We start from the raw sequence: 27,138 nt of genomic DNA, 5'->3' as shown, positions 1-27,138 counted from the left end.
GTGTTACTGTTATGTTTGCGAATTGGCTGCGCCATGCAATTTCTGGCAAAACCTGTGAAACTGATGGAAGTAAAGGCGCATTGTGATGCTTATGAGAAGGGCGATCGGAAGTCTCTGAGGAGGGTTTTGAAGAACAAAAATCGCAAATCAAAATAGACGAATAACCTGACTACTTGTTGATGACATTAGACAATGTTTATTTTTGATTGTAAAAATTGGGAAAGTGCCCTTTTTTGGCTATTGTAAAATCAAATTCATGCTTGGAATTTGGATTTTGGTAATTGAAATGTCACAAAAACATTTTATCTCTCATTTAGTTATTTCTTCGTATTATTTGCCTTGAATGGCTTTAATACTCTGATATTAAAGACACAAAATTATGATTCTAATTCTAATTAACTTATCATTTCCATGTATATTGTTACTATTACAGACATTTATTATTGAATTTCAAAATATAATTGATGACTTTCTTAATTTTTTTCTAAATAATCAAACTCGATTTTATAACATCTTTTAATATACAAAGCATTTTTATTTAATTTGACTTGATGTGTTTGGATACAATATTATTAGTTTTGAGATATGTAAACTTAAATTCAGTTATGTTCTATTAGTTAATTTGAAAATTGAAAATTCAAAATTATAATCTATATTTTCCTACCATACCTAAAATTCGCTTATCATGATATTATAATTAATATATTCTATATAAATTAAAAAATTTAAGTTTATTTTCATATAAAAAAAAAACTTTAAGTTTTATTGCTTTTTGACATTGACTTGAAATAATTAATTCGATTTTTAAGTGTTGGTGTATATTAAGAAAGACCTCAACGCAACAGCGCTGGTTCAGCAATTTTTCGGCGCATGTTGAGGCAATTATTCCGAATATGAAACCAAAATTTCAATTCTTAATTAATTTAAATAAAACATTCACATAAAACCACTTAAATAATTAGTGCTTACATATATAGTCACTGTACATAAAACTGAAGATTTTCCAATTTTTGATTCACTGTTATATAAGATCAAACCATATTAATTAAAACAAATCAAACTGCAGACCACAAAACAGAGCACAATATTATATAATTAATCACTCTGACTCAATGCAAACACAAAATTCAAGTAAAAACGTAAAATTAAAAATACAAGCACACACTAATTATTCAAATATTCTTATAATAACCAAAGAAAATCCAAATCCGAAGCCATGCATGCAGCACTCATGGAACCTGAGTCCTCATCCTCATCGTAGAAACCCTAGCGAGTCCAACGGCCTGCTGCGGTGGAGACGTTTCATAGACACAATAGCCTTCGAGAATATCTCCTTCTTCAGCAGTAAACCCCAGAGTATCCATCATGTTCGGCCAGCACTGCTTCGCGATTACGAATGGCTTCGCAACATCCATGGCCAAGGTACGTCTCGCCGTTCACAAAAGAGTATAATTTCTGAAGAGCACGCTTGAAGCTGAATCAAGAGTCCCAGCAATCGATGGCTATCGTTTCATCAGCCCCATCCAATTTCAAACGTGCGGCGAGAGTTGATGAGCTAGGTTTCAAGATGCCGTGCAGTAGCCACATTGGAAGCCAGGAACAAAGCCGAAAGAACAGTGATTAAGAAGAGCTTGGAAGTGGTAGATAATAAGCCATTTTGTTGTGAGTACTGGTTAATTGATTGATTAATTACTAAATGGCTTGGTGAAGCTAGGGTTTTATAGAGAGATTTGCATCATTTGACATTAATGTTCTTGAACGTTATGAGGATTGAAAAGCCTGAAGATTAATTAATTAATTTAATTGCTTGTGGTTATGGGAAGTTGATGAGGCCATCCATTTATATTTAGTATTAGCAACTGTTGATCATTATAATCGTTCAAAGCAAATCGTATTTATGCTTTCTTTTAATTTCATTATCATTGTTTGATGAGCCATCCATAATTAATTAATTACACAAATTAATTATGAGAACTTTTCTCTCACCCATTTCTGACCTTTCATTATCTTCTTCGTAATTTCTTTGGGCAGTTACCTTATTCAACTCTGAATTAAGTATGGAATTGTTATATTTTAATTAGTACACAGTAACAAAATTGTGTCTCTTGTTACAGCAAGTATTGATTAAATTAACATGAATTTCGGTTAATACATGTCACAAAATTTAAGATCAAATTTCTGTTAAGAACAGAGATATAAACCATGAAACTCAGTTCCCCTGATTCTTATTGGGTTGAAGTATAAATTACTACATTTCTCTAGTACAGACGATGCTTAATTTTTTGCTCAAACTTAATTTGTAGGATTGTTATGTTAGTTTTTTGGTTAACGAGCGTATCCAGATCAGTTTGCGCGCCACCTCAACTAATATTCGGAATCTATAAAACACCCTATAAGTCAAATGACCTAATAAGTTAAGGTGATAGATAGCCCTTAAATTTGAACCCAAATGCTCAATGAATAAAGTGAACATCTTTGACCGTCAAACCAATCCCTTGGAGTTCATTTTTATGTTAGTTTCTTCTTTTATAATATAATTATGATACTCTTGAGGGTCGCTCTTGCTTGATTAGCTACCCTTTCCTTTCTCAAACAAAGATTAAACATTAAACAAATAAGTTAAATTACCAACCCAAATGGAAGATCTAAACCTTTTTCTTCTCTACCCTTTGAACATTCTTACGCTTGTGGTACTTTGCCTCAATTCCTCAAAAGTCATGGTTCAAACTCACGCTGGGCAAATTTAAGAAACAAAAATAGTTCCTAATCATTAAAGTATGCTTCTCGGAATTAGTCACATTTAATCAGGAGAGTCTTGGGTTAAGTTTTGTTTTACCAATTCGGATGGGGGGCAGATTGAAGTTGGTTTATTTGTTAGTATTTTTAGAGAATCCACTATTTCAACAAAATGGTGGCTGTAGTTGTGGTAAGAATTCTACGTTGTGGCCGTAGAGACCTGGGCTCGAATCCCAGCACCCAGCTTTTCCAACCTTAGCTCAGTTGGTAGAGCGGAGGACTGTAGTGGGTACACCACTTGGCGGCTATCCTTAGGTAGGTCGCTGGTTCGAATCCGGCAGGTCGGACCTTTTTCTGATTGTTTACTGAGATCGGATTTTTATTTTTTTTTTCTGATTGTTTACTGAGAAAGTGGAGGAGAGAGAGTGAGAACTGTTCACTGCACCAAAAATATTATTCCTATTCCATTTCACGACATAGGCACCTACAGCATATTATTCCATTTGCTTCTTCATTCAAGAATTAAAATAGTTTATAGGGTGTAAGTTTATTATCTTCTTCATATTCACAGGTATATTTTTAGATTCTACCCAGTACACAAAACATTTCAACATGTTATTACAGTGGGAGAAAGAGTTGTTCTGGGCCCCGTTCTTCTTGAATTTGGCTGGAGCTATAGAGCATAAATGGGCCATTATTAACGTCTAAATGTGGTATGGCCTGCTTACATGAATTGCTATGCTGGTATTGTCTTACATCTCAATTTCTTTTTGATTTGTTGGGAATTTTTTGCTCTGTTTCATTTGCATTATGACACTTAATAAACACAAGTTTAATATAACACAATACTACTTATATTCCTGACAATCTCTTCTCTATTTTCTTGAAACCAAGAGAATTTATGACAATGAAGCTGTGATTTCTGATTCTCAACAGTCACAGACATAAATGTGTGAATTTATGTGTTAAATAACAAAGGACTTAATAAAAAGTAACTTCTGCCTTCAATTATGCAGTTGCAGGTAATTGCTCTACGCATTTACACCAATATCATCAAAAGGTTCAAATATTTCTGGGTCATTTATATTTTTTTTATTATTGAGATTTTAATCAAATTACTCTATGAAAGAAGGTGTTCATTATCTTTTCTTTTTCTTGCTTTGTTTCTACTTTTTTCCATCTTAGAAGAATAAAGATAAAAGCATGAAACCAATTCACAGAATCATGTGACCAGTACTAAAAATACCAATTTCTCAATGCACAAAAAATGCTTTACTTGTTGCTTCTCAACATTGTCGTTAAGAAGAAACTCTTTTGTTTGTTTATTCTACCTTTAGCCGCCGGCCCTCGATTTACCAAATCTTTATGAACCCCTGAGCTTAACTCTTGATCTTCTTCAACTAGCCTTTCTGAGATTAAGAAAATTACAATACCAAATTGAAGATCTTGACCTTTTCCTTCTCATAGGTATTCATCATTCTAACCCTTGTGGTGACTTGACTTCACCTCCATTCTCTCAAAAGTTATAGCCCAAACTCGCACTGGGTTAATTTAATAACAAAATTTACTTTGCTAATCATTAAAGTATGGTTCTTGGAATTAGTGACATTTACAGGAGAGTCTTGGCTAGTTTTGTTATCAGCTCCACCGCATCATGCACGTGCAGACCTGGGCTCCGATCACACCACCCACAACAAAAGTTAGTCCAACCCTGGCTAACTTGGTCAATTTTTATTATACCCCGTAAGTGTCACTTTTTGAAACCGTGTTTCTCGTATTTTAGCCTTAATTAATATGTATGCTACTGTGTATTTTCATGGCCGAACGACATGTTCTCACCCAAACTTTGCCTTAAAGACAAGTTAGTACGCAAAAAGTTTCAAACAACAATACCCACTTTGCGTCCACATCTTTAGTGAATTCTATCTATAGTCTAAAAATACTAAAACACACTTACTATTTTCTTCTTTCTCCTCTTTTCTTCTTCTTCCCTTTTTCTGCTCCACCGCTTTAAACACATCTTCTCCATGACAACAAAAGTGCCCCACCAACAACCACCACCACCCCGGCAGTAACCACCACACAAACAATCGTCCCGCCAACAACCACATCAACAACCACCCCAACAGCAGCCACCACAACATTAACCACTCCAACAACAGCAAAATGTTCTTACAAATATGGAAAGATATTGGAGGTAAAACAGAACCTGCTTCTAACGCACAACAGCAGCCAAGGAACAAGAGTGCCCAGTCAAACAGAGAAGATGCAACTGATATTTCGGAACAGAATACCCAGTCAAAACAGAGAAGATTACACTGATATTTCTGGCCAACACTTGTTACGTTTGTGATAGTGTTTTTGATTTTTGAGTAGCTTATGTATAGGAGAAAGTTATGAGAGTGTGTTATAAATATATACGTTGTACACACTGAAAAATATCTGAAGATTCTTATCCATCTATCTCTCATCCAGCTAACTCTACATGGTATCAGAGCCCAAAAGGACTCACGTCTAAACCAATCCTCTTCAAGATGTCTGCCTCCTCAAATTCCTCCACTTCTAATGTTGCCGAAACCAACCTTCCCACCTTCACCCATCTTCCTCCATCAACCCCACCAAACTCACACGTCTTAATTACCCTACGTGGAAAGCCACCATGTTCCTTACCTCAAAGGCCAGAGAGTCTACGGCTACATCGATGGCACCATTCAGCAACCTGCAAAAACCATCACTCCTTTGATGGCTCTACCACCCCTAACCCTCATATGATCTTTGGGAAACCCAGGATAATCTTATTCTTAGCTGCATAAACTCTTCTCTTTCTGATAAGTTCTTGCCCAGGTTCTCACTGCTGCTCCGCTTGTAGTTTGAAGGCCCTCAGTTCGCTTTTGCATCCCAATCCCGTGCTAAAGCGGTACATGTTGCACTCAACTCTCTACCCTTCAAAAGGTAATCAATCTGCAACTGATTACTTCATGACTATCAAACGTCTCACGGACGAATTGGCCATTCTGGTCAAGCTCTGACGTGTGCTGAAATTATTCCATATTTGCTTGCTGGGTCTAGTCCCGAATATGACTCTCTTGTTTCCATGGTTTCTCACCGAGATCATTGGATAGGATTTGGGAATAATATTATGCTCTCATCCAGCTAACTCTTACAAAAGATTAGCCAAAGATCCAAGCTCAGGGACAAGAGATCATTGGAGTCCATAATTTCCAAGATCCCTTCAAGAAGCAAATTGAAATTTCACTTTCAAGTTAAAAAAATTGAGTTCTCAGACAGCCAAATCTAAACTCAATAATCTTTAAATAAACTAACGAAAGGTGGAATATACATACAGCCTTGTGACTTTGTTATCATCATTGCCTGTAACGTGAAGCCAGGTGCATGGATCAACAAATGCTGCATCCCAGCTTTGAAACCCACCGTTTGGATAAGCCAAGGCGTATTTCAAAGCAGAAAGAGCGTCCACTATTTGGCAAACAATTTAACAATCACTTAAGCAAATATCATAGATTCATCGCATTATTAAAGAGCTGAAGATCAAATTTCAGAGAAAAATGGTGATATTTCAATAATTTATATAGGGAGCATGACTGAATTGAACTGCTAAGAAAACTTCAAGGGTGGTTAATGTTGTGGTGGCTGCTGTTGGGGCGGTTGTTCATGTAGTGGTTGTTGTTGGGACGATTATTGTTGTGGTGGTTACTGCCGAGGTGGTGGTGGTGGTGGTTGTTGGTGGGGCACTTTTGTTGTTGCAAATGAAAAGCTGAAATCTCGGAGAAGGAGATGTGTTTAAAGTAGTGGAGAAGAAAGAAAAGAGGAGAAAGAAGAAAATAATAAGGGCGTTTTAGTATTTTTAGTTACTATAGATGGAATTCACTAACAAATGTAAACGGAAAGTGGGTATTTGTCATTTTGAAACTTTTTGGGTACTAACTTGTCTTTAAGGCAAAGTTTGGGTGGGAACATATCAGGTGCGTTTGGTTCATTATTTTCGATAGGATTTTAGGAATAATATTGGATAGTTGAATAGGGGAGTATTACAAGGTAAAATTTAAAAATTTATAAAAAAGCCCATAAGTTTACTAATTTAATTAAACACCCCAACATATAAAATGACAAAAATACCCCTACCACCTACAGTGCCAGATTCCGGCCACCACCGCCGGAATCTGGCCGAAAAATCGCATTAAGACAAAGACTGGTCGGATCTGTGTCGTAACGCGTCGTTATAACCTTTTCTGGCCAGATCCACCACGGATCTGGCCGAAAAAGGCCAGTTCTATGACCTGCTATGGCAGTCGACTGTCGGAAAAGGCCAAAACGATGACCATCTTTGACCGTCAACGACGGCCAAAGATATGGCCGTCGTTTTTGGTCAACGACGGCCATCCAGATCTGGCCTTTTCCTGCCAGATCCACTGTGGATCTGGTTGGAAAGGGCCAGATCGGTGAATTATCGGCCAGTTCTGGTCGGTAATTCACCGTTGTGGCAGATTTCGGCTACCACCGACGGTGGTTACCGGAATCTGTCAAGTATGGGTCCCGGTGTGTTTTTGTTATTTTTTAAACTTTTTTTCAAGGGGTATTTAATGAAATTAATAACCTTATGGGGTCTAAAAGTAATTACAAAAAATTAGGTAATATTTTTATAATAATGTGCCAAAGATTATTTAGAGAATAGGATTGGGAATATGCGCAGGAATAATGAACCAAACACGGCCATCGTTTGCCCTATTTTCATCCTTGACGTTTGAAGTATATAACTTTGCCCCAGTTTCATGAGAACCAAACACTAAAGTCTTATTAGATGACGGTTTTTTTTTTTTTAAAGCTTTATTTAGAGAAATTTTATATATTAATGGAATGTCAACTTTTCCCTTATAGCGTTAAGAAAGTAGGCTAATGACACTAACGTCAATCACTTAATAAGATTGAAGTATTTGTATCCCATAATACTAAAACTGCAACATTTATGAAAGAAATATCACTTAAATAATTTTTCAAGTAATATGTCACTGTTTTTAGCATTACGATGTATTTACAATATCATTTTTTTTCATTTACACATCAATACAACATAAGATAATGCATTACTTGAAAGCAAAATTTTACAATAATTCTTGAAATATGTAGTATTATTCATACTAACCACACATATCATATTCCGAATTCTACATTTATTACTATTATTTTTTATTTTTTATAATCGGAATGTTCAAACCAGTTTATGCGTATCTCAGTTAATCCCTAAGACTCATGAAACACCCTGTTAACTCAATGTTCTAAGTAAGACATGAATGTGTTAAATAACCTTAAGGTGATTTGAACCTAAAAAGTTAATGAATGAAACAAACTTTTTTTATCACTAGACCAATTTCTTGGGGTTATTAATTTTCATTATTTTGGTTAATTTGTTTTAAAACTTGAAAAAACAGAAAAAAAAAAAAAAAAAAATTGGTGGAGGAGGAAGTGATAGATGGAGGCCAACGAGATATCTCAGAAGAGGGACTCCCTTCGATCCATATTTTTTGTGAAAAAGAAGATGGATTTGAAGAGTTTTGAGAGAAAAGAGGATTCCTTCTTCTTGATTTTAACCCTTATGAGTCTGCTGATTTTGCCTATCTCCTATCTCCAAGAGTCATCATCATCCTCATAATGTTCAAGACATCTCATCATCGCCGAAAAAGGCCAGGTTTTTATTTATTCTTTTCTTTTTAATTGGAAAATTTTTTTTTTTTAAGATTTTTCGAAGTCGATGATTTTGATTTATTGTTAGTAGGTTGCTTGCAGAATTACCCACATTCAAGACATTGTGTTTGAAATAACCATTTGAAACCACCCCTCAAGAGTTTTTGATGATGAGATGCAGTGTTACTGTTATTTTGCGAATTGGCTGCGCCATGCTTTTCTGGACAAAACCTGTTGAAACTAAGGATGGAAGTAAATGCGCATTGTGATGCTTATGAGAAGGGCGATCGGAAGTCTCTGAGGAGGGTTTTGAAGAAACAAAAATCTGCAAATCAGAATAGAACAAGAATTACCTGACTACTTGTTGATGACATTAGACAATGTTATGTTTGATTGTAAAAATTGGGAAAGTGCCCTTTTTTGGCTATTGTAAATCAAATTCATGCTTGGATTTGGATTTTGGGTAATTGAAATGTCACAAAAACATTTTATTCTCTTCATTTAGTTAATTTCTTCGTATTTATTTGCCTTGAATGGCTTTAATACTCTGATATTAAGACCATTATTGATTCAATTCTAATTAACTTATCATTTCCATGTATATTGTTACTATTACAGACATTTATTATTGAATTTCAAATATATATTGATGACTTTCTTAATTTTTTTTCTTAAATAATCAAACTCGATTTTATAACTCTTTTAATATCAAAGCATTTTTTAATTTGACTTGATGTGTTTGGATACAATATTATTAGGTTTGAGATATGTAAACTTTTAATTCAGTTGTTCTATTAGTTAATTTGAAAATTGAAAATTCAAAATTATAATCTAATATTTTCCTACCATACCTAAAATTCGCTTATCATGATATATAATTAATATGTATTCTATTAAAATTAACAAATTTAAGTTTTATTTCATATAAAAAAAAAACATTTAAGTTTATTGCTTTTTGACATTGACTTGAAATAATTAATTCGATTTTTAAGTGTTGGTGTATATTAAGAAAAGCCTCAACGCAACAGCGCTGGTTCAGCATTTTCGCGGCAGTTGAGGCAATTATTCCGAATATGAAACCAAAATTTCAATTCTTAATAATTTAATAAAACATCACATAAACACACTTAATTTAGTGCTTACATATAATAAGTCCACTGTACATAAAACTGAAGATTTTCCAATTTTTGATTCACGTTTAAAAATGATCAAACCTATTTAATTAAAACAAATACAATACTGCAGACCCACAACAGAGCACAATATTATATAATTAATCACTCTGACTCAATGCAAACACAAAATTCAAGTAAAACGTAAAATTAAAAATAACAAGCACACAATAATTATTCAAATTATCTTATAATAACCAAAAAAATCCAAATCCGAAGCCATGCATGCATGCACTCATGGAACCTGAGTCCTCATCCTCATCGAGAAACCCTAGCGAGTCCAACGGCCTGCTGCGGTGGAGACGTTTCATGAACACAATAGCCTTCGAGAATATCTCCTTCTTCAGCAGTAAACCCCAGAGTATCCATCATGTTCGGCCAGCACTGCTTCGCGATTATACGAATGCTTCGCAACATCCATGGCCAAGGTACGTCTCGCCGTTCACAAAGAAGAGTATAATTTCTGAAGAGCACGCTTGAAGCTGAATCAAGAGTCCCAGCAATTCGATGGCTGATCGTTATCATCCCCCCATCCAATTTCAAACGTGCGGCGAGAGTTGATGAGCTAGGTTTCAAGAGTGGCCGTGCAGTAGCCACATTGGAAGCCAGGAACAAAGCCGAAAGAACGTGTGTTAAGAAGAGCTTGGAATGGTAGAATAATAAGCCATTGTGTTGTGAGTACTGGTTAATTGATTGATTAATTCTAAATGGCTTGGTGAAGCTAGGGTTTTATAGAGAGATTTGCATCATTTGACATTAATGTTCTTGAACGTATGAGGATTGAAAAGCCTGAAGATTAATTAATTAATTTAATTGCTTGTGGTTATGGGAAGTTGATGAGGCCTCCATTTATATTTAATAGTATTAAGCAACTGTTGATCATTATAATCGTTCAAAGCAAATTGTATTTATGCTTTCTTTTAATTATCATTATCATTTGTTTGATGAGCCATCCAATTAATTAATTAATTCACACATTAAAATTATGAGAACTTTTCTCTCACCCATTTCTGACCTTTCATTATCTTCTTCGTAATTTCTTTGGGCAGTTACCTTATTCAACTCTGAATTAGTATGGAATTGATTATTTTAATTAGTACACAGTAACAAAATGTGTTCTCTTGTTACAGCAAGTATTTGATTAAATTAACATGAATTTCGGTTATACATTGTCACAAAATTTAAGATCAAATTTCTGTTAAGACAGAGATATATAAACCATGAAACTCAGTTCCCGATTCTTATGTGTTGAAGTATAAAATTACTACATTTCTCTAAGTACAGACGATCTTAATTTGTTTGCTCAAACTTAATTTGTAGGATTGTTATGTTAGTTTTTTGGGTTAACGAGCGTATCCAGATCAGTTTGCCGCCACCTCAACTATATTCGGAATCTATAAACACACCTATAATCAAATGACCTAATAAGTTATAAGTGATAGATAGCCCTTAAATTTGAACCCAAATTCAATGAATAAGTGAACATCTTTGACCGTCAAACCATCCCTTGGAGTTCATGTTATGTTAGTTTCTTCTTTTAATAAATATAATTATGAATACTCTTGAGGGTCGCTCTTGATCTTGATTAGCTACCCTTTCCTTTCTCAAACAAAGAATTAACATTAAACAAATAGTTAAATTACCAACCCAAATGGAAGATCTAAACCTTTTTCTTCTCCTACCCTTTGAACATTCTTACGCTTGTGGTAACTTTGCCTCAATTTCCTCAAAAGTCATTGGTTCAAACTCACGCTTGGGCAAATTTAAGAAACAAAAATATGTTCCTAATCATTAAAGTATGCTTCTCGGAATTAGTCACTTTAATCAGGAGAGTCTTGGGTTAAGTTTTGTTTTACCAAATTCGGATGGGGGGCTAGATTGAATGTTGTTTATTTTTAAGTATTTTTAGAGAATCCACTATTTCAACAAAATGTGGCTGAGTTTAGTGGTAAGATTCTACGTTGTGGCCGTAGAGACCTGGGCTCGAATCCCAGCAGCCACAGCTTTCACCTTAGCTCAGTTGGTAGAGCGGAGGACTGTAGTGGGTACACCACTTGGCGGCTATCCTTAGTAGGTCGCTGGTTCGAATCCGGCAGGTCGGACCTTTTTCTGATTGTTTACTGAGATCGGATTTTTATTTTTTTTTTCTGATTGTTTACTGAGAAAGTGGAGGAGAGAAGTGAGAACTGTTCACTGCACCAAAAATATTATTCCTATCCATTTCACGACTAGGCACCTACAGCATATATTCCATTTGCTTCTTCACAGAATTAAAAATAGTTTGATAGGGTGTAAGTTTATTATCTTCTCATATTCACAGGTATATTTTTAGATTCTACCCAGTACACAATACATTTCAACATGTTAATTACAGTGGGAAAGAGTTGTTCTGGGCCCCGTTCTTCTTGAATTTGGGCTGGAGCTATAGAGCATAAATGGGCCATTATTAACGTCTAAATGTGGTATGGCCTGGCTTACATGAATTGCTATGCTGGTATTGTCTTACATCTCAATTTCTTTTTTGATTTGTTGTGAATGTAATTTGCTCTGTTTCATTTGGCATTATGACACTTAATAAACACAAGTTTAATATAACAACATATCTACTTATATTCCTGACAATCTCTTCTCTATTTTCTTGAAACCAGAGAGAATTTATGACAATGAAGCTGTGATTTCTGATTCTACACACAGTCACAGACATAAATGTGTGAATTTATGTGTTAATAAACAAAGGACTTATATTAAAAAGTAAAAACTTCTGCCTTCAATTATGCAGTTGCAGGTAATTGCTCTACCATTTACACCAATATCATCAAAAGGTTCAAATATTTCTGGGTCATTATATTTTTTTTTATTATTGAGATTTTAAGATCAAATTACTCTATGAAAGAAGGTGTTCATTATCTTTCTTTTTTTCTTGCTTTGTTTCTACTTTTTTCCCATCTTAAAGAAGATAAAGATAAAAGCATGAAACTCAATTCACAGAATCATGTGATCCAGTACTAAAAATACCAATTTCTCAATGCACACAAAAATGCTTTACTTGTTGCTTCTTCAACATTGTCGTTAAGAAAAACTCTTTTGTTTGTTAATCTACCTTTAAGCCGCCGGCCCTCGATTTACCAAATCTAATTATGAACCCCTGAGGCTTAACTCTGATCTTCTTCAACTAGCCTTTCTGAAGATTAGAAATTACAAATACCAAATTGAAGATCTTGACCTTTTCCTTCTCATAGGTTTCTCATTCTAACCCTTGTGGTGACTTGACTTCACCTCCATTCTCTCAAAAGTTATAGCCCAACTCGCCTTGGGTTAATTTAATAAACAAAATTTACTTTGCTAATCATTAAAGTATGGTTCTTGGAATTAGTGACATTTAATCAGGAGAGTCTTGGGCTAGATTTTGTTTAATCAGCTCCACCGCATCATGCACGTGCAGACCTGGGCTCCGATCACACCACCCACAAACAAAAGTTAGTCCAACCCTGCCAACTTGGTCAATTTTACTATTATACCCCGTAAGTGTCACTTTTTGAAACCTTGTTTTCTCGATATTTTAAGCCTTAATTAATATGTATGCTACTTGTATTTTCATGGCCGAACACATGTTCTCACCCAAACTTTGCCTTAAAGACAAGTTAGTACGCAAAAAGTTTCAAAACAACAATACCCACTTTGCGTCCACATCTGTTAGTGAATTCTATCTATAGTAATAAAAATACTAAAACACACTTACTATTCTTCTTTCTCCTCTTTCTTCTTCTTCTCCCTTTTTCTGCTCCACCGCTTTAAACACATCTTCTCCATGACAACAAGTGCCCCACCAACAACCACCACCACCCCGGCAGTAACCACCACAACAACAATCGTCCCGCCAACAACCACCACATCAACAACCACCCCAACAGCACCACCACAACATTAACCACTCCAACAACAGCAAAATGTTCTTACAATATGAGATATTGGAGGTAAAACAGAACCTGCTTCTAACGGCACAACAGCAGCCAGGGAACAAGAGTCCCAGTCAAACAGAGAAGATTGCAACTGATATTTCGGAACAAGAATACCCAGTCAAACAGAGAAGATTACACTGATATTTCTGGCCAACAACTTTGTTACGTTTGTGATAGTGTTTTTGATTTTTGAGTAGCTTATGTATAGGAGAAAGTTATGGAAGTTTGTGTATAAATATTATACGTTGTACACACTGAAAATTCTCGAAAGATTCTTATCCATCTATCTCTCATCCAGCTAACTCTTACATGGAATCAGAGCCCAAAAGGACTCACGTCTAAACCAATCCTCTTCAAGATGTCTGCCTCCTCAAATTCCTCCACTTCTAATGTTGCCGAAACCAACCTTCCCACCTTCACCATCTTCCTCCCCATCAACCCCACCAAACTCACACGTCTTAATTACCCTACGTGGAAAGCCACCATGTTACCTTACCTCAAAGGCCAGAGAGTCTACGGCTACATCGATGGCACCATCAGCAACCGCAAAAACCATCACTGCCTTTGATGGCTCTACCACCCCTAACCCCTCATATGATCTTTGGGAAACCCAGGATAATCTTATTCTTAGCTGCATAACCTCTTCTCTTTCTGATGAAGTTCTTGCCCAGGTTGCTCACTGCTGCTCCTCCGCTGTAGTTTGGAAGGCCCTCAGTTCTGCTTTTGCATCCCAATCCCGTGCTAAAGCGGTACATGTTCGCACTCAACTCTCTACCCTTCAAAAAGGTAATCAACTGCAACCTGATTACTTCATGACTATCAAACGTCTCACGGACGAATTGGCCTTGCTGGTCAAGCTCTGACGTGTGCTGAAATTATCCTATTTGCTTGCTGGGCTTAGTCCCGAATATGACTCTCTTGTTTCCTATGTTTCTCACCGTTTATTCCAAATTCTCATCCTTAAAGTGACGGAAAAATGTTTGATATAACAGTAAAGGGGTAAATTGGTCATTTTATATGGGCAACACACGTTAGCAGACCACCGCCTCTAACAGTCCTCTGACGCACATTAGCAGCCGGCGTTCCCAACTTTTTCGCTCTTTTCCGGCGATTCTTCCACCCAAAATCACCCTTGTCACCACCATTTGAACCCCCATCCTCCCCTCTACAAAACCATACCATTCACAACCCCTCATCACTCGTCGATCTCCGGCCACGGCAATGAAAAACGGCCGATGAACATGAATTCTTGACTGGCAATTGACGACGAAACGGTTGTTGGGGACATAGGCGTTTTATAGATTTGGGGACGGTGGTTGCATTGGTGGTGTCCAATTGGATTTTCACCACCGGAATCCGGTGAAGAACACCAAAACCCTAGGCCTAACGGTGCCGGCAATTGGAGGGGCAAATGAGTCGGGAGCCGAAGGGGTTTTAGACGATGAACTCCGGGGAAGGTGATGGAGGTGACCAGGGGGTTCGACGTCGTCGGAAACAGCCCAAATCAGGCTGTTTCCGGCGAGGGTGTATAGTGACCGAGGGTGTTTTTGATATAATTTGAAAATAAAATGGTAAGTTTGTAATTCTATTAATTCAGGGGTTAAAACATAATTTATTAATTTAGGATTAAGGGTATTATGGTAATTGCACCCTCTAAACCCTAAAAATTCATAACACTGTTACTTTAAGGGTGAGAATCTGGAATAAATGGAACCAATGGTACTAACTTGGGATTTCGTCAAACCTTGGGTTACTCTAAGATCGAAAATATGGCATGTTTCGGTCGCCCAAGTCCTAAGAGTGTGCCCCAAGTCTATAGGATAAGGAAGGTCGGATGGGTCGTGTCACTTAAAATATCTTTATCTTAAGTACTCCTTACCTAATCTAGATTTCTATACAAAGAGGTCACCAAATCAAAGGAATTCACTCACACATATAAATCACAACATAACACAAGTTTTATCATTTTAAAATCCTAAATATCTGAGGCTAAAAAAGACTAGACTGTATGGCAGAGGTTAGCTATTTAGAGTGTCAGCCAGACTATATCTAAGGCTAAAGAAGACTATATTGTATGGCAAACAATGTTCTGAAAACCGGATCGGACAATGACCCGTTCAAGGGTCCAGTTTCCGGTTTGACCGGTTGGATCGGTCGGTTAGACCGTAATTTATAAAAAAATTTAGTCCCTAAAGGTTTGAAATTCATCAAAAACACCCCTATAATACTCCCTTAAGGTTTGAAATCTATCTAAAACACCCCTATCACGAGAAGATTCTGGTGAGTGTGGCCGCAGCGACGATCGACGGCCAATCGAAGCTAGAATCTTGGGGCTTTTGATGTGCAAGTGTCGACGACTTAGATGGTGGTGCGACGGAGTTCTATCGGCGTCGGAACTCGCTAGAATCAACGAAAGAAATCCGACATCGAGTAAAGCCGTAAACTTTAGGTGGACGGTGATCAACGAAGGCTGGACGACAGCGACTGAAAATGGATGGGTTTGGTCGTGGAGATGCAATCCGTCGAATGAGGGTGATTTCTCCGTCGAAAGATGCTAGAATCCGACGGCGATTGGACCGCGATTCGACACTATTCCGATGGTCCAACCGCAGTCCAATCTGGTTTAACTTCAAATAGCAGTTTTTTATATATACTGGACCGGATTTGCCACCGGTTGCCTTTCGAACCGATCCGACCGGGCGGTCTAGTCCAGTTTTCAGAACACTGATGGCAAAGGCTAGCTATTCAGAGTGTTGTCCATACTATATCTGAGGCTAAAGAAGACTAGACTATATGGCAGAGGCTAGAGATTGGAGTTGTCAACCGTCTGTTGACTCGAACTTTAACATACTAAAGGGCGTTTCAGAAAGGTGTTTGTGCTTTACTGTCGATGTGGGAATTTGGCTCAGGCCCAAGGGAGGAGGGACAGGGCCCATTATTTTTAACCCACCCCCCAACAAAAAAAAAAAAATTTACATAAACCCTCAAGAGTCCTTCAGGATTTGGGCCTGCTCTTTGAGGACCCAGGCCTAGAATCGACTGGACCCAAGCCTTGCCCACCTCTCAGTTTCGGGGATTGAAGTTGTCAATTCGTACGTTCACCGGGGAGTTAACATGCTCAAGGGCATTTTAGGAATTTCGAGTGTAGTGAAAAATTCTCCATCAAAAAATTTTAAAGTACTAAAATTTTAATAGTGAATTTTATTTTTTACAAAAAACAGTTATTGAAGAAAGAAATATTTTAATATTCCAAACCTAGTTAGTCGTTAGAATTAAGTTGGACCCTTAGATTGCCGACTATGTAAGTAATTATCCATGGCGATTCTTTTTTCCCCACTCAATTCAATTTTAAATTTTTAATCACTTGGGGAATCCAACAGTTGTTTCCCAATTGAAAGCCATTCTTCTTGGGGTGCTATCTAGGATTTAGTGTTTAACACCAAAAATTGGTGGAGGAGGAAGTGATAGATGGAGGCCAACGAGATATCATCAGAAGAAGGGACTCCCATTCGATCCATATTTTTTGTGAAAAAGAAGATGGATTTGAAGAGTTTTGAGGAGAAAGAGGATTCCTTCATTCTTGATTTTAACCCTTATGAGTCTGCTGATTTTGCCTATCTCTCTATCTCCAAGAGTCATCATCATCCTCATAATGTTCAAGACATCTCTATCATCGCCGAAAAAGGCCAGGTTTTTATTTAATTCTTTTTCTTTTAATTGGAAAATTTTTTTTTTTTTAAGATTTTTCTGAAGTCGATGATTTTGATTTATTGTTAGTAGGTTGCTTGCAGAGATTACCCACATTCAAGACATTTGTGTTTGAAATTACCATTTGAAACCACCCCTCAAGAGTTTTTGATGATGAGATGCAGTGTTACTGTTATGTTTGCGAATTGGCTGCGCCATGCAATTTCTGGACAAAACCTGTTGAAACTAAGGATGGAAGTAAATGGCGCATTGTGATGCTTATGAGAAGGGCGATCGGAAGTCTCTGAGGAGGGTTTTGAAGAAACAAAAATCTGCAAATCAGAAATAGAACAAGAATTAACCTGACTACTTGTTGATGACATTAGACAATGTTTATGTTTGATTGTAAAAATTGGGAAAGTGCCCTTTTTTGGCTATTGTAAAATCAAATTCATGCTTGGAATTTGGATTTTGGGTAATTGAAATGTCACAAAAACATTTTATTCTCTTCATTTAGTTAATTTCTTCGTATTTATTTGCCTTGAATGGCTTTAATACTCTGATATTAAAGACACAAAATTATTGATTCTAATTCTAATTAACTTATCATTTCCATGTATATTGTTACTATTACAGACATTTATTATTGAATTTCAAAATATATAATTGATGACTTTCTTAATTTTTTTTCTTAAATAATCAAACTCGATTTTATAACATCTTTTAATATACAAAGCATTTTTATTTAATTTGACTTGATGTGTTTGGATAACAATATTATTAGGTTTGAGATATGTAAACTTTTAAATTCAGTATATGTTCTATTAGTTAATTTGAAAATTGAAAATTCAAAATTATAATCTAATATTTTCCTACCATACCTAAAATTCGCTTATCATGATATTATAATTTAATATGTATTCTATTATAAATTAACAAAATTTAAGTTTATTTTCATATAAAAAAAAAACATTTAAGTTTTATTGCTTTTTGACATTGACTTGAAATAATTAATTCGATTTTTAAGTGTTGGTGTATATTAAGAAAAGACCTCAACGCAACAGCGCTGGTTCAGCAATTTTTCGGCGCATGTTGAGCAATTATTCCGAATATGAAACCAAAATTTCAATTCTTAATTAATTTAAATAAAACATTCACATAAAACACACTTAAATAATTAGTGCTTACATATAATAAAGTCCACTGTACATAAAACTGAAGATTTTCCAATTTTTGATTCACTGTTTATATAAGATCAAACCAAATTTAATTAAAACAAATACATAACTTCAGACCCACAAAACAGAACACAATATTATATAATTAATCACTCTGACTCAATGCAAACACAAAATTCAAGTAAAAACGTAAAATTAAAAATAACAAGCACACAATAATTATTCAAATTATCTTATAATAACCAAAGAAAATCCAAATCCCAAGCCATGCATGCATGCACTCATGGAACCTGAGTCCTCATCCTCATCGTAGAAACCCTAGCGAGTCCAACGGCCTGCTGCGGTGGAGACGTTTCATGAACACAATAGCCTTCGAGAATATCTCCTTCTTCAGCAGTAAACCCCAGAGTATCCATCATGTTCGGCCAGCACTGCTTCGCGATTATACGAATGGCTTCGCAACATCCATGGCCAAGGTACGTCTCGCCGTTCACAAAGAAGAGTATAATTTCTGAAGAGCACGCTTGAAGCTGAATCAAGGAGTCCCAGCAATTCGATGGCTGATCGTTATCATTAGCCCCATCCAATTTCAAACGTGCGGCGAGAGTTGATGAGCTAGGTTTCAAGAGTGGCCGTGCAGTAGCCACATTGGAAGCCAGGAACAAAGCCGAAAGAACAGCGATTAAGAAGAGCTTGGAAGTGGTAGAATAATAAGCCATTTGTGTTGGGAGTACTGGTTAATTGATTGATTAATTACTAAATGGCTTGGTGAAGCTAGGGTTTTATAGAGAGATTTGCATCATTTGACATTAATGTTCTTGAACGTTATGAGGATTGAAAAGCCTGAAGATTAATTAATTAATTTAATTGCTTGTGGTTATGGGAAGTTGATGAGGCCATCCATTTATATGTAATAGTATTAAGCAACTGTTGATCATCATAATCGTTCAAAGCAAATCTGTATTTAAGCTTTCTTTTAATTATCATTATCATTTGTTTGATGAGCCATCCAATTAATTAATTAATTACACAAATTAAATTATGAGAACTTTTCTCTCACCCATTTCTGACCTTTCATTATCTTCTTCGTAATTTCTTTGGGCAGTTACCTTATTCAACTCTGAATTAAGTATGGAATTGATTATATTTTAATTAGTACACAGTAACAAAATTGTGTCTCTTGTTACAGCAAGTATTTGATTAAATTAACATGAATTTCGGTTAATACGTTGTCACAAAATTTAAGATCAAATTTCTGTTAAGAACAGAGATATATAAACCATGAAACTCAGTTCCCCTGATTCTTATGTGGTTGAAGTATAAAATTACTACATTTCTCTAAGTACAGACGATGCTTAATTTGTTTGCTCAAACTTAATTTGTAGGATTGTTATGTTAGTTTTTTGGGTTAACGAGCGTATCCAGATCAGTTTGCGCGCCACCTCAACTAATATTCGGAATCTATAAAACACCCTATAAGTCAAATGACCTAATAAGTTATAAGGTGATAGATAGCCCTTAAATTTGAACCCAAATGCTCAATGAATAAAGTGAACATCTTTGACCGTCAAACCAATCCCTTGGAGTTCATGTTATGTTAGTTTTCTTCTTTTAATAAATATAATTATGAATACTCTTGAGGGTCGCTCTTGATCTTGATTAGCTACCCTTTCCTTTCTCAAACAAAGAATTAAACATTAAACAAATAAGTTAAATTACCAACCCAAATGGAAGATCTAAACCTTTTTCTTCTCCTACCCTTTGAACATTCTTACGCTTGTGGTAACTTTGCCTCAATTTCCTCAAAAGTCATTGGTTCAAACTCACGCTTGGGCAAATTTAAGAAACAAAAATATGTTCCTAATCATTAAAGTATGCTTCTCGGAATTAGTCACATTTAATCAGGAGAGTCTTGGGTTAAGTTTTGTTTTACCAAATTCGGATGGGGGGCTAGATTGAATGTTGGTTTATTTGTTAAGTATTTTTAGAGAATCCACTATTTCAACAAAATGTGGCTGTAGTTTAGTGGTAAGAATTCTACGTTGTGGCCGTAGAGACCTGGGCTCGAATCCCAGCAGCCACAGCTTTTCCAACCTTAGCTCAGTTGGTAGAGCGGAGGACTGTAGTGGGTACACCACTTGGCGGCTATCCTTAGGTAGGTCGCTGGTTCGAATCCGGCAGGTCGGACCTTTTTCTGATTGTTTACTGAGATCGGATATTTTTTTTTTTTTTTTTTCTGATTGTTTACTGAGAAAGTGGAGGAGAGAGAGTGAGAACTGTTCACTGCACCAAAAATATTATTCCTATTCCATTTCACGACATAGGCACCTACAGCATATTATTCCATTTGCTTCTTCATTCAAGAATTAAAAATAGTTTGATAGGGTGTAAGTTTATTATCTTCTTCATATTCACAGGTATATTTTTAGATTCTACCCAGTACACAAATACACTTCAACATGTTAATTACAGTGGGAGAAATAGTTGTTCTGGGCCCAGTTCTTCTTGAATTTGGGCTGGAGCTATAGAGCATAAATGGGCCTTTATTCACATCTAAATGTAGTATGGCCTGGCTTACATGAATTGCTATGCTGGTATTGTCTTACATCTCAATTTCTTTTTTGATTTGTTGGTGAATGTAATTTGCTCTGTTTCATTTGGCATTATGACACTTAATAAACACAAGTTTAATATAACAACATATCTACTTATATTCCTGACAATCTCTTCTCTATTTTCTTGAAACCAGAGAGAATTTATGACAATGAAGCTGTGATTTCTGATTCTACACACAGTCACAAACATAAATGTGTGAATTTATGTGTTAAATAAACAAAGGACTTAATATTAAAAAGTAAAAACTTCTGCCTTCAATTATGCAGTTGCAGGTAATTGCTCTACGCATTTACACCAATATCATCAAAAGGTTCAAATATTTCTGGGTCATTTATATTTTTTTTATTTATTTGAGATTTTAAGATCAAATTACTCTATGAAAGAAGGTGTTCATTATCTTTTCTTTTTCTTGCTTTGTTTCTACTTTTTTCCCATCTTAAAGAAGAATAAAGATAAAAGCATGAAACTCAATTCACAGAATCATGTGATCCAAGTACTAAAAATACCAATTTCTCAATGCACAAAAAATGCTTTACTTGTTGCTTCTTCAACATTGTCGTTAAGAAGAAACTCTTTTGTTTGTTTAATTCTACCTTTAAGCCGCCGGCCCTCGATTTACCAAATCTAATTATGAACCCTTGAGGCTTAACTCGTGATCTTCGTCAACTAGCCTTTCTGAAGATTAAGAAAATTACAAATACCAAATTGAAGATCTTGACCTTTTCCTTCTCATAGGTATTCATCATTCTAACCCTTGTGGTGACTTGACTTCACCTCCATTCTCTCAAAAGTTATAGCCCAAACTCGCACTTGGGTTAATTTAATAAACAAAAATTTACTTTGCTAATCATTAAAGTATGGTTCTTGGAATTAGTGACATTTAATCAGGAGAGTCTTGGGCTAGATTTTGTTTAATCAAGCTCCAATGCATCATGCACGTGGAGACCTGGGCTCCGATCACACCACCCACAAACAAAAGTTAGTCCAACCCTGGCTCAACTTGGTCAATTTTACTATTATACCCCGTAAGTGTCACTTTTTGAAACCTGTGTTTCTCGATATTTTAAGCCTTAATTAATATGTATGCTACTTGTATTTTCATGGCCGAACGACATGTTCTCACCCAAACTTTGCCTTAAAGACAAGTTAGTACGCAAAAAGTTTCAAAACAACAATACCCACTTTGCGTCCACATCTGTTAGTGAATTCTATCTATAGTAACTAAAAATACTAAAACACACTTACTATTTTCTTCTTTCTCCTCTTTTCTTCTTCTTCCCTTTTTCTGCTCCACCGCTTTAAACACATCTTCTCCATGACAACAAAAGTGCCCCACCAACAACCACCACCACCCCGGCAGTAACCACCACAACAACAATCGTCCCGCCAACAACCACCACATCAACAACCACCCCAACAGCAGCCACCACAACATTAACCACTCCAACAACAGCAAAATGTTCTTACAAATATGGAAAGATATTGGAGGTAAAACAGAACCTGCTTCTAACGGCACAACAGCAGCCAAGGGAACAAGAGTGCCCAGTCAAAACAGAGAAGATTGCAACTGATATTTCGGAACAAGAATACCCAGTCAAAACAGAGAAGATTACAACTGATATTTCTGGCCAACAACTTTGTTACGTTTGTGATAGTGTTTTTGATTTTTGAGTAGCTTATGTATAGGAGAAAGTTATGGAGAGTTTGTGTATAAATATTATACGTTGTACACACTGAAAAATATCTGAAAGATTTCTTATCCATCTATCTCTCATCCAGCTAACTCTTACATGGATCAGAGCCCAAAAGGACTCACGTCTAAACCAATCCTCTTCAAGATGTCTGCCTCCTCAAATTCCTCCACTTCTAATGTTGCCGAAACCAACCTTCCCACCTTCACCATCTTCCTCCCATCACCCCACCAAACTCACACGTCTTAATTACCCTACGTGGAAAGCCACCATGTTACCTTACCTCAAAGGCCGAGAGTCTACGGCTACATCGATGGCACCATCAGCAACCGCAAAACCATCACTGCCTTTGATGGCTCTACCACCCCTAACCCCTCATATGATCTTTGGGAAACCCAGGATAATCTTATTCTTAGCTGCATACTCTTCTCTTTCTGATGAAGTTCTTGCCCAGGTTGCTCACTGCTGCTCCTCCGCTGTAGTTTGGAAGGCCCTCAGTTCTGCTTTTGCATCCCAATCCCGTGCTAAAGCGGTACATGTTCGCACTCAACTCTCTACCCCTTCAAAAAGGTAATCAACTGCAACCTGATTACTTCATGACTATCAAACGTCTCACGGACGAATTGGCCTTGCTGGTCAAGCTCTGACGTGTGCTGAAATTATCCTATTTGCTTGCTGGGCTTAGTCCCGAATATGACTCTCTTGTTTCCTTGGTTTCTCACCGAGATCATGGGATAGGATTTTGGGAATATATCTATCTCTCATCCAGCTAACTCTTACAAAAGATTGCCAAAGATCAAAGCTCAGGGACAGAGATCATGTAGTCCATAATTTCCAAGATCCCTTCAAGAAGCAAATTGAAATTTCACTTTCAAGTTAAAAAAATTGAGTTCTCAGACAGCCAAATCTAACTCAATAATCTTTAAATAAACTAACGAAAGGTGGAATATACATACAGCCTTGTGACTTTGTTATCATCATTGCCTGTAACGTGAAGCCAGGTGCATGGATCACAAATGCTGCATCCCACTTTGAAACCCACCGTTTGGATAAGCCAAGGCGTATTTCAAAGCAGAAGAGCGTCCACTATTTGGCAAACAATTTAACATCACTTAAGCAAATATCATAGATTCATCGCATTATTAAAGAGCTGAAGATCAAATTTCAGAGAAAAATGGTGATATTTCAATAATTTATATAGGAGCATGACTGAATTGAACTGCTAAGAAAACTTCAAGGGTGGTTAATGTTGTGGTGGCTGCTGTGGGGCGGTTGTTCATGTAGTGGTTGTTGTTGGGACATTATTGTGGTGGTGGTTACTGCCGAGGTGGTGGTGGTGGTGGTTGTTGGTGGGGCACTTTTGTTGTTGCAAATGAAAAGCTGAAATCTCGGAGAAGGAGATGTGTTTAAGTAGTGGAGAAAAAGAAAAAGGAGAAAGAAGAAAATAATAAGGGCGTTTTAGTATTTTTAGTTACTATAGATGGAATTCACTAACAAATGTAAACGGAAAGTGGGTATTTGTCATTTTGAAACTTTTTGGGTACTAACTTGTCTTTAAGGCAAAGTTTGGGTGGGAACATATCAGTGCGTTTGTTCATTATTTTCGATAGGATTTTAGGAATAATATTGGATAGTTGATAGGGGAGTATTACAAGGTAAAATTTAAAAATTTATAAAAAGCCCATAAGTTTACTATTTAATTAAACACCCCAACATATAAAATGACAAAAATACCCCTACCACCTACAGTGCCAGATTCCGGCCACCACCGCCGGAATCTGGCCGAAAAATCGCATTAAGACAAAGACTGGTCGGATCTGTGTCGTAACGCGTCGTTATAACCTTTTCTGGCCAGATCCACCACGGATCTGGCCGAAAAAGGCCATTTCTATGACCTGCTATGGCAGTCGACTGTCGGAAAAGGCCAAAACGATGACCATCTTTGACCGTCAACGACGGCCAAAGATATGGCCGTCGTTTTTGTGTCACCGACGGCCATCCAGATCTGGCCTTTTCCTGCCAAATCCACTGTGGATCTGGTTGGAAAGGGCCAGATCGTGAATTATCGGCCAGTTCTGGTCGGTAATTCACCGTTGTGGCAGATTTCGGCTACCACCGACGTGGTTACCGGAATCTGTCAAGTATGGTCCCGGTGTGTTTTTGTTATTTTTTAAACTTTTTTTCAAGGGGTATTAATGAAATTAATAACCTTATGGGGTCTAAAAGTAATTACAAAAAATTAGGTAATATTTTATAATAATGTGCCAAGATTATTTAGAGATAGGATTGGGAATATGCCAGGAATAATGAACCAAACACGCCATCGTTTGCCTTTTTTTCATCCTTGACGTTTGAAGTATATAACTTTGCCCAGTTTCATAGCCCAACACTAAAGTCTTATTAGATGACGGTTTTTTTTTTTTTAAAGCTTTATTTAGAGAAATTTTTATATTAATGGAATGTCAACTTTTCCCTTATAGCGTTAAGAAAGTAGGCTAATGACACTAACGTCAATCACTTATAAGATTGAAGTATTTGTATCCCATAATACTAAAACTGCAACATTTATGAAAGAAATATCCACTTAAATAATTTTTCAAGTAATATGTCACTGTTTTTAGCATTACGATGTATTTACAATATCATTTTTTTTCATTACACATCAATACAACATAAGATAATGCATTACTTGAAAGCAAATTTTACAATAATTCTTGAAATATGTAGTATTATTCATACTAACCACACATATCATATTCCGAATTCTACATTTATTACTATTATTTTTTATTTTTAATAATCGGAATGTTCAAACCAGTTTATGCGTATCTCAGTTAATCCCTAAGACTCAAACACCCTGTTAACTCAATGTTCTAAGTAAGTCATGAATGTGTTAAGTGGCCTTAAGGTGATTTGAACCTAAAAAGTTAATGAATGAAACAAACTTTTTTTATCACTAGACCAATTTCTGGGGTTATTAATTTTCATTATTTGGTTAATTTGTTTTAAAACTTGAAAAACAGAAAAAAAAAAAAAAAATACCAAATAATATCTAAAAGTACTGCTTATTCCCGCGTTATTTTTTCCCTTAAAAACTGGCGGGCTTTTCCAGTTCCCAATTAAATTTAAATCCCACCGACCAAACACTAATTCAACTTAACAGATCATCAACTCCCAAAATTATTAAAAAAATAATAATAATTAATTAAATACTATTATGACGTCAAAACTAATCACAAAAAAGTCTCGCGTGGCAGCAAATGAGCGACAGAGAAATGACCGTAACAGTGCTTGACTCTTTGTGGGTCCCACTTCAGACGTGAGTTTAACCGCGAGATCATTCAGATCTCGTGGTCCTTGTTCAACGAATACTCTGAAATTCCTCTTTTGGTAATTTTTCAATAGTTCCACTTCCACCGACGAAAACTAGGAACAGCTGGCTAGCACTCAATTTCGTATGGGACCTTCGTGGACTTCGTCATGATTAGTTTTCATGGCCCACATGCTTACGTGCACGCGATCTTTATAACACGTGGAGATTAAGGAAGAAATAAATTTCGTTAATCCGTCGTGATTAACATTAATCATAAGCATTAGCGTACCTCTCCAAATTGCAGCTTCTAGATTAAGATGTGTTTATCGTGTTTAAACAGGTAATTATGATATTACTTAAAATAAAAATATTTTAATTAATAAATTTATTTCTTAAGAACTTAATGTTAGTATTTTTTTTCTTTCCATTGAAAATCAAAAAGCTTTACTTGAAAAATAATTTTTCCTTATTAATTTCATCTCTATTAATTGTTTTTATTAGTATATATTTTCGAAAATTAGAAAATGAAAATTAATTTATTGTAAAAACAAATATATATATATATATATATATTTTTTTTTTTTTTCCTCTTTTGAACAGCTATAATTTGTTAGGTGAAGGCGTGAAGCCATCAGATTTTGACTTACGAGTACGCATTAGAATTATGATGGTTAGAGTTGATTTTGGATTAAAAGTGGCTAAGCTTTCTAATCAAGCCAAATTAATCCAATTAGTTAATTATTTGATGAGTTTAATTTGGTGTGCTAGTAATTAAGGAATTATCTGTGATGCTTACATGGCATGTACGTCACCATAGATCATTCCATGTGCATGTTAAATTGTGGGGAAATTAATAGTTGATTATTACTTTCTAGACCAAACGACATGTTACCACCCAAGGCTACGCGAAATTCAAGGCTCCTACCCTAGTTTCATAAATTACAAATTATCACCTTTAAATTAATAGAAAATTATTTAATAGAATGACCAAAGGGTAAAATGGTCATTGAGTCACCCCTCTCCCCCTCGTTTCTCTTCCATGTCCGATTACCCAAACCACCAGAAGACAACCCATCCAATTTGGGT

The 27,138-nt window shown here is 36.0% G+C and overlaps 2 protein-coding genes and 3 non-coding genes across 5 annotated transcripts; 4 read left to right on the top strand and 1 right to left on the bottom strand.

Moving 5' to 3' along the window:
* Nucleotides 1-2,985: 2,985 nt before the first annotated feature.
* TRNAY-GUA lies at nucleotides 2,986-3,083 on the top strand. The gene is made up of 2 exons: nucleotides 2,986-3,022; nucleotides 3,044-3,083. It is a non-coding gene; the product is annotated as a tRNA-Tyr (tRNA).
* Nucleotides 3,084-17,035: 13,952 nt separating this feature from the next.
* Nucleotides 17,036-17,530, top strand: LOC116136468. The gene is made up of 2 exons (XM_031422166.1): nucleotides 17,036-17,257; nucleotides 17,348-17,530. The coding sequence occupies exons 1-2, from the start codon at nucleotides 17,036-17,038 to the stop codon at nucleotides 17,528-17,530; spliced, it is 405 nt and encodes a 134-aa protein (XP_031278026.1).
* Nucleotides 17,531-18,713: 1,183 nt separating this feature from the next.
* On the bottom strand, nucleotides 18,714-19,151 carry LOC116136467 (egg cell-secreted protein 1.1-like). Its single transcript, XM_031422165.1, has one exon. It carries the CDS (start codon nucleotides 19,149-19,151, stop codon nucleotides 18,714-18,716), a length of 438 nt encoding a protein of 145 aa, XP_031278025.1.
* A 1,292-nt stretch (nucleotides 19,152-20,443) lies between these two features.
* On the top strand, nucleotides 20,444-20,515 carry TRNAH-GUG. Its single transcript has one exon. It is a non-coding gene; the product is annotated as a tRNA-His (tRNA).
* Nucleotides 20,516-20,521: 6 nt separating this feature from the next.
* TRNAY-GUA lies at nucleotides 20,522-20,619 on the top strand. The gene is made up of 2 exons: nucleotides 20,522-20,558; nucleotides 20,580-20,619. It is a non-coding gene; the product is annotated as a tRNA-Tyr (tRNA).
* Nucleotides 20,620-27,138: the final 6,519 nt, after the last annotated feature.

The sequence above is a fragment of the Pistacia vera genome, unplaced genomic scaffold (assembly GCF_008641045.1).
Source record: "Pistacia vera cultivar Batoury unplaced genomic scaffold, PisVer_v2 Contig314, whole genome shotgun sequence".
In the NCBI taxonomy this organism is placed as follows: Eukaryota; Viridiplantae; Streptophyta; class Magnoliopsida; order Sapindales; family Anacardiaceae; genus Pistacia; species Pistacia vera.
Note: the sequence above shows the minus strand (reverse complement) of the source record. Positions and strands in the feature narration are given on the sequence as shown.

Bases quoted from the DNA above. Each gene is read 5' to 3' on its own strand.
- LOC116136468 (XM_031422166.1), top strand. From the start codon at position 17,036: ATGGAGGCCAACGAGATATCATCAGAAGAAGGGACTCCCATTCGATCC. The intron at 17,258-17,347 runs GTTTTTATTTAA...TATTGTTAGTAG, and splicing joins TCATCGCCGAAAAAGGCCAG to GTTGCTTGCAGAGATTACCC.
- LOC116136467 (XM_031422165.1), bottom strand. From the start codon at position 19,151: ATGGCTTATTATTCTACCACTTCCAAGCTCTTCTTAATCGCTGTTCTT.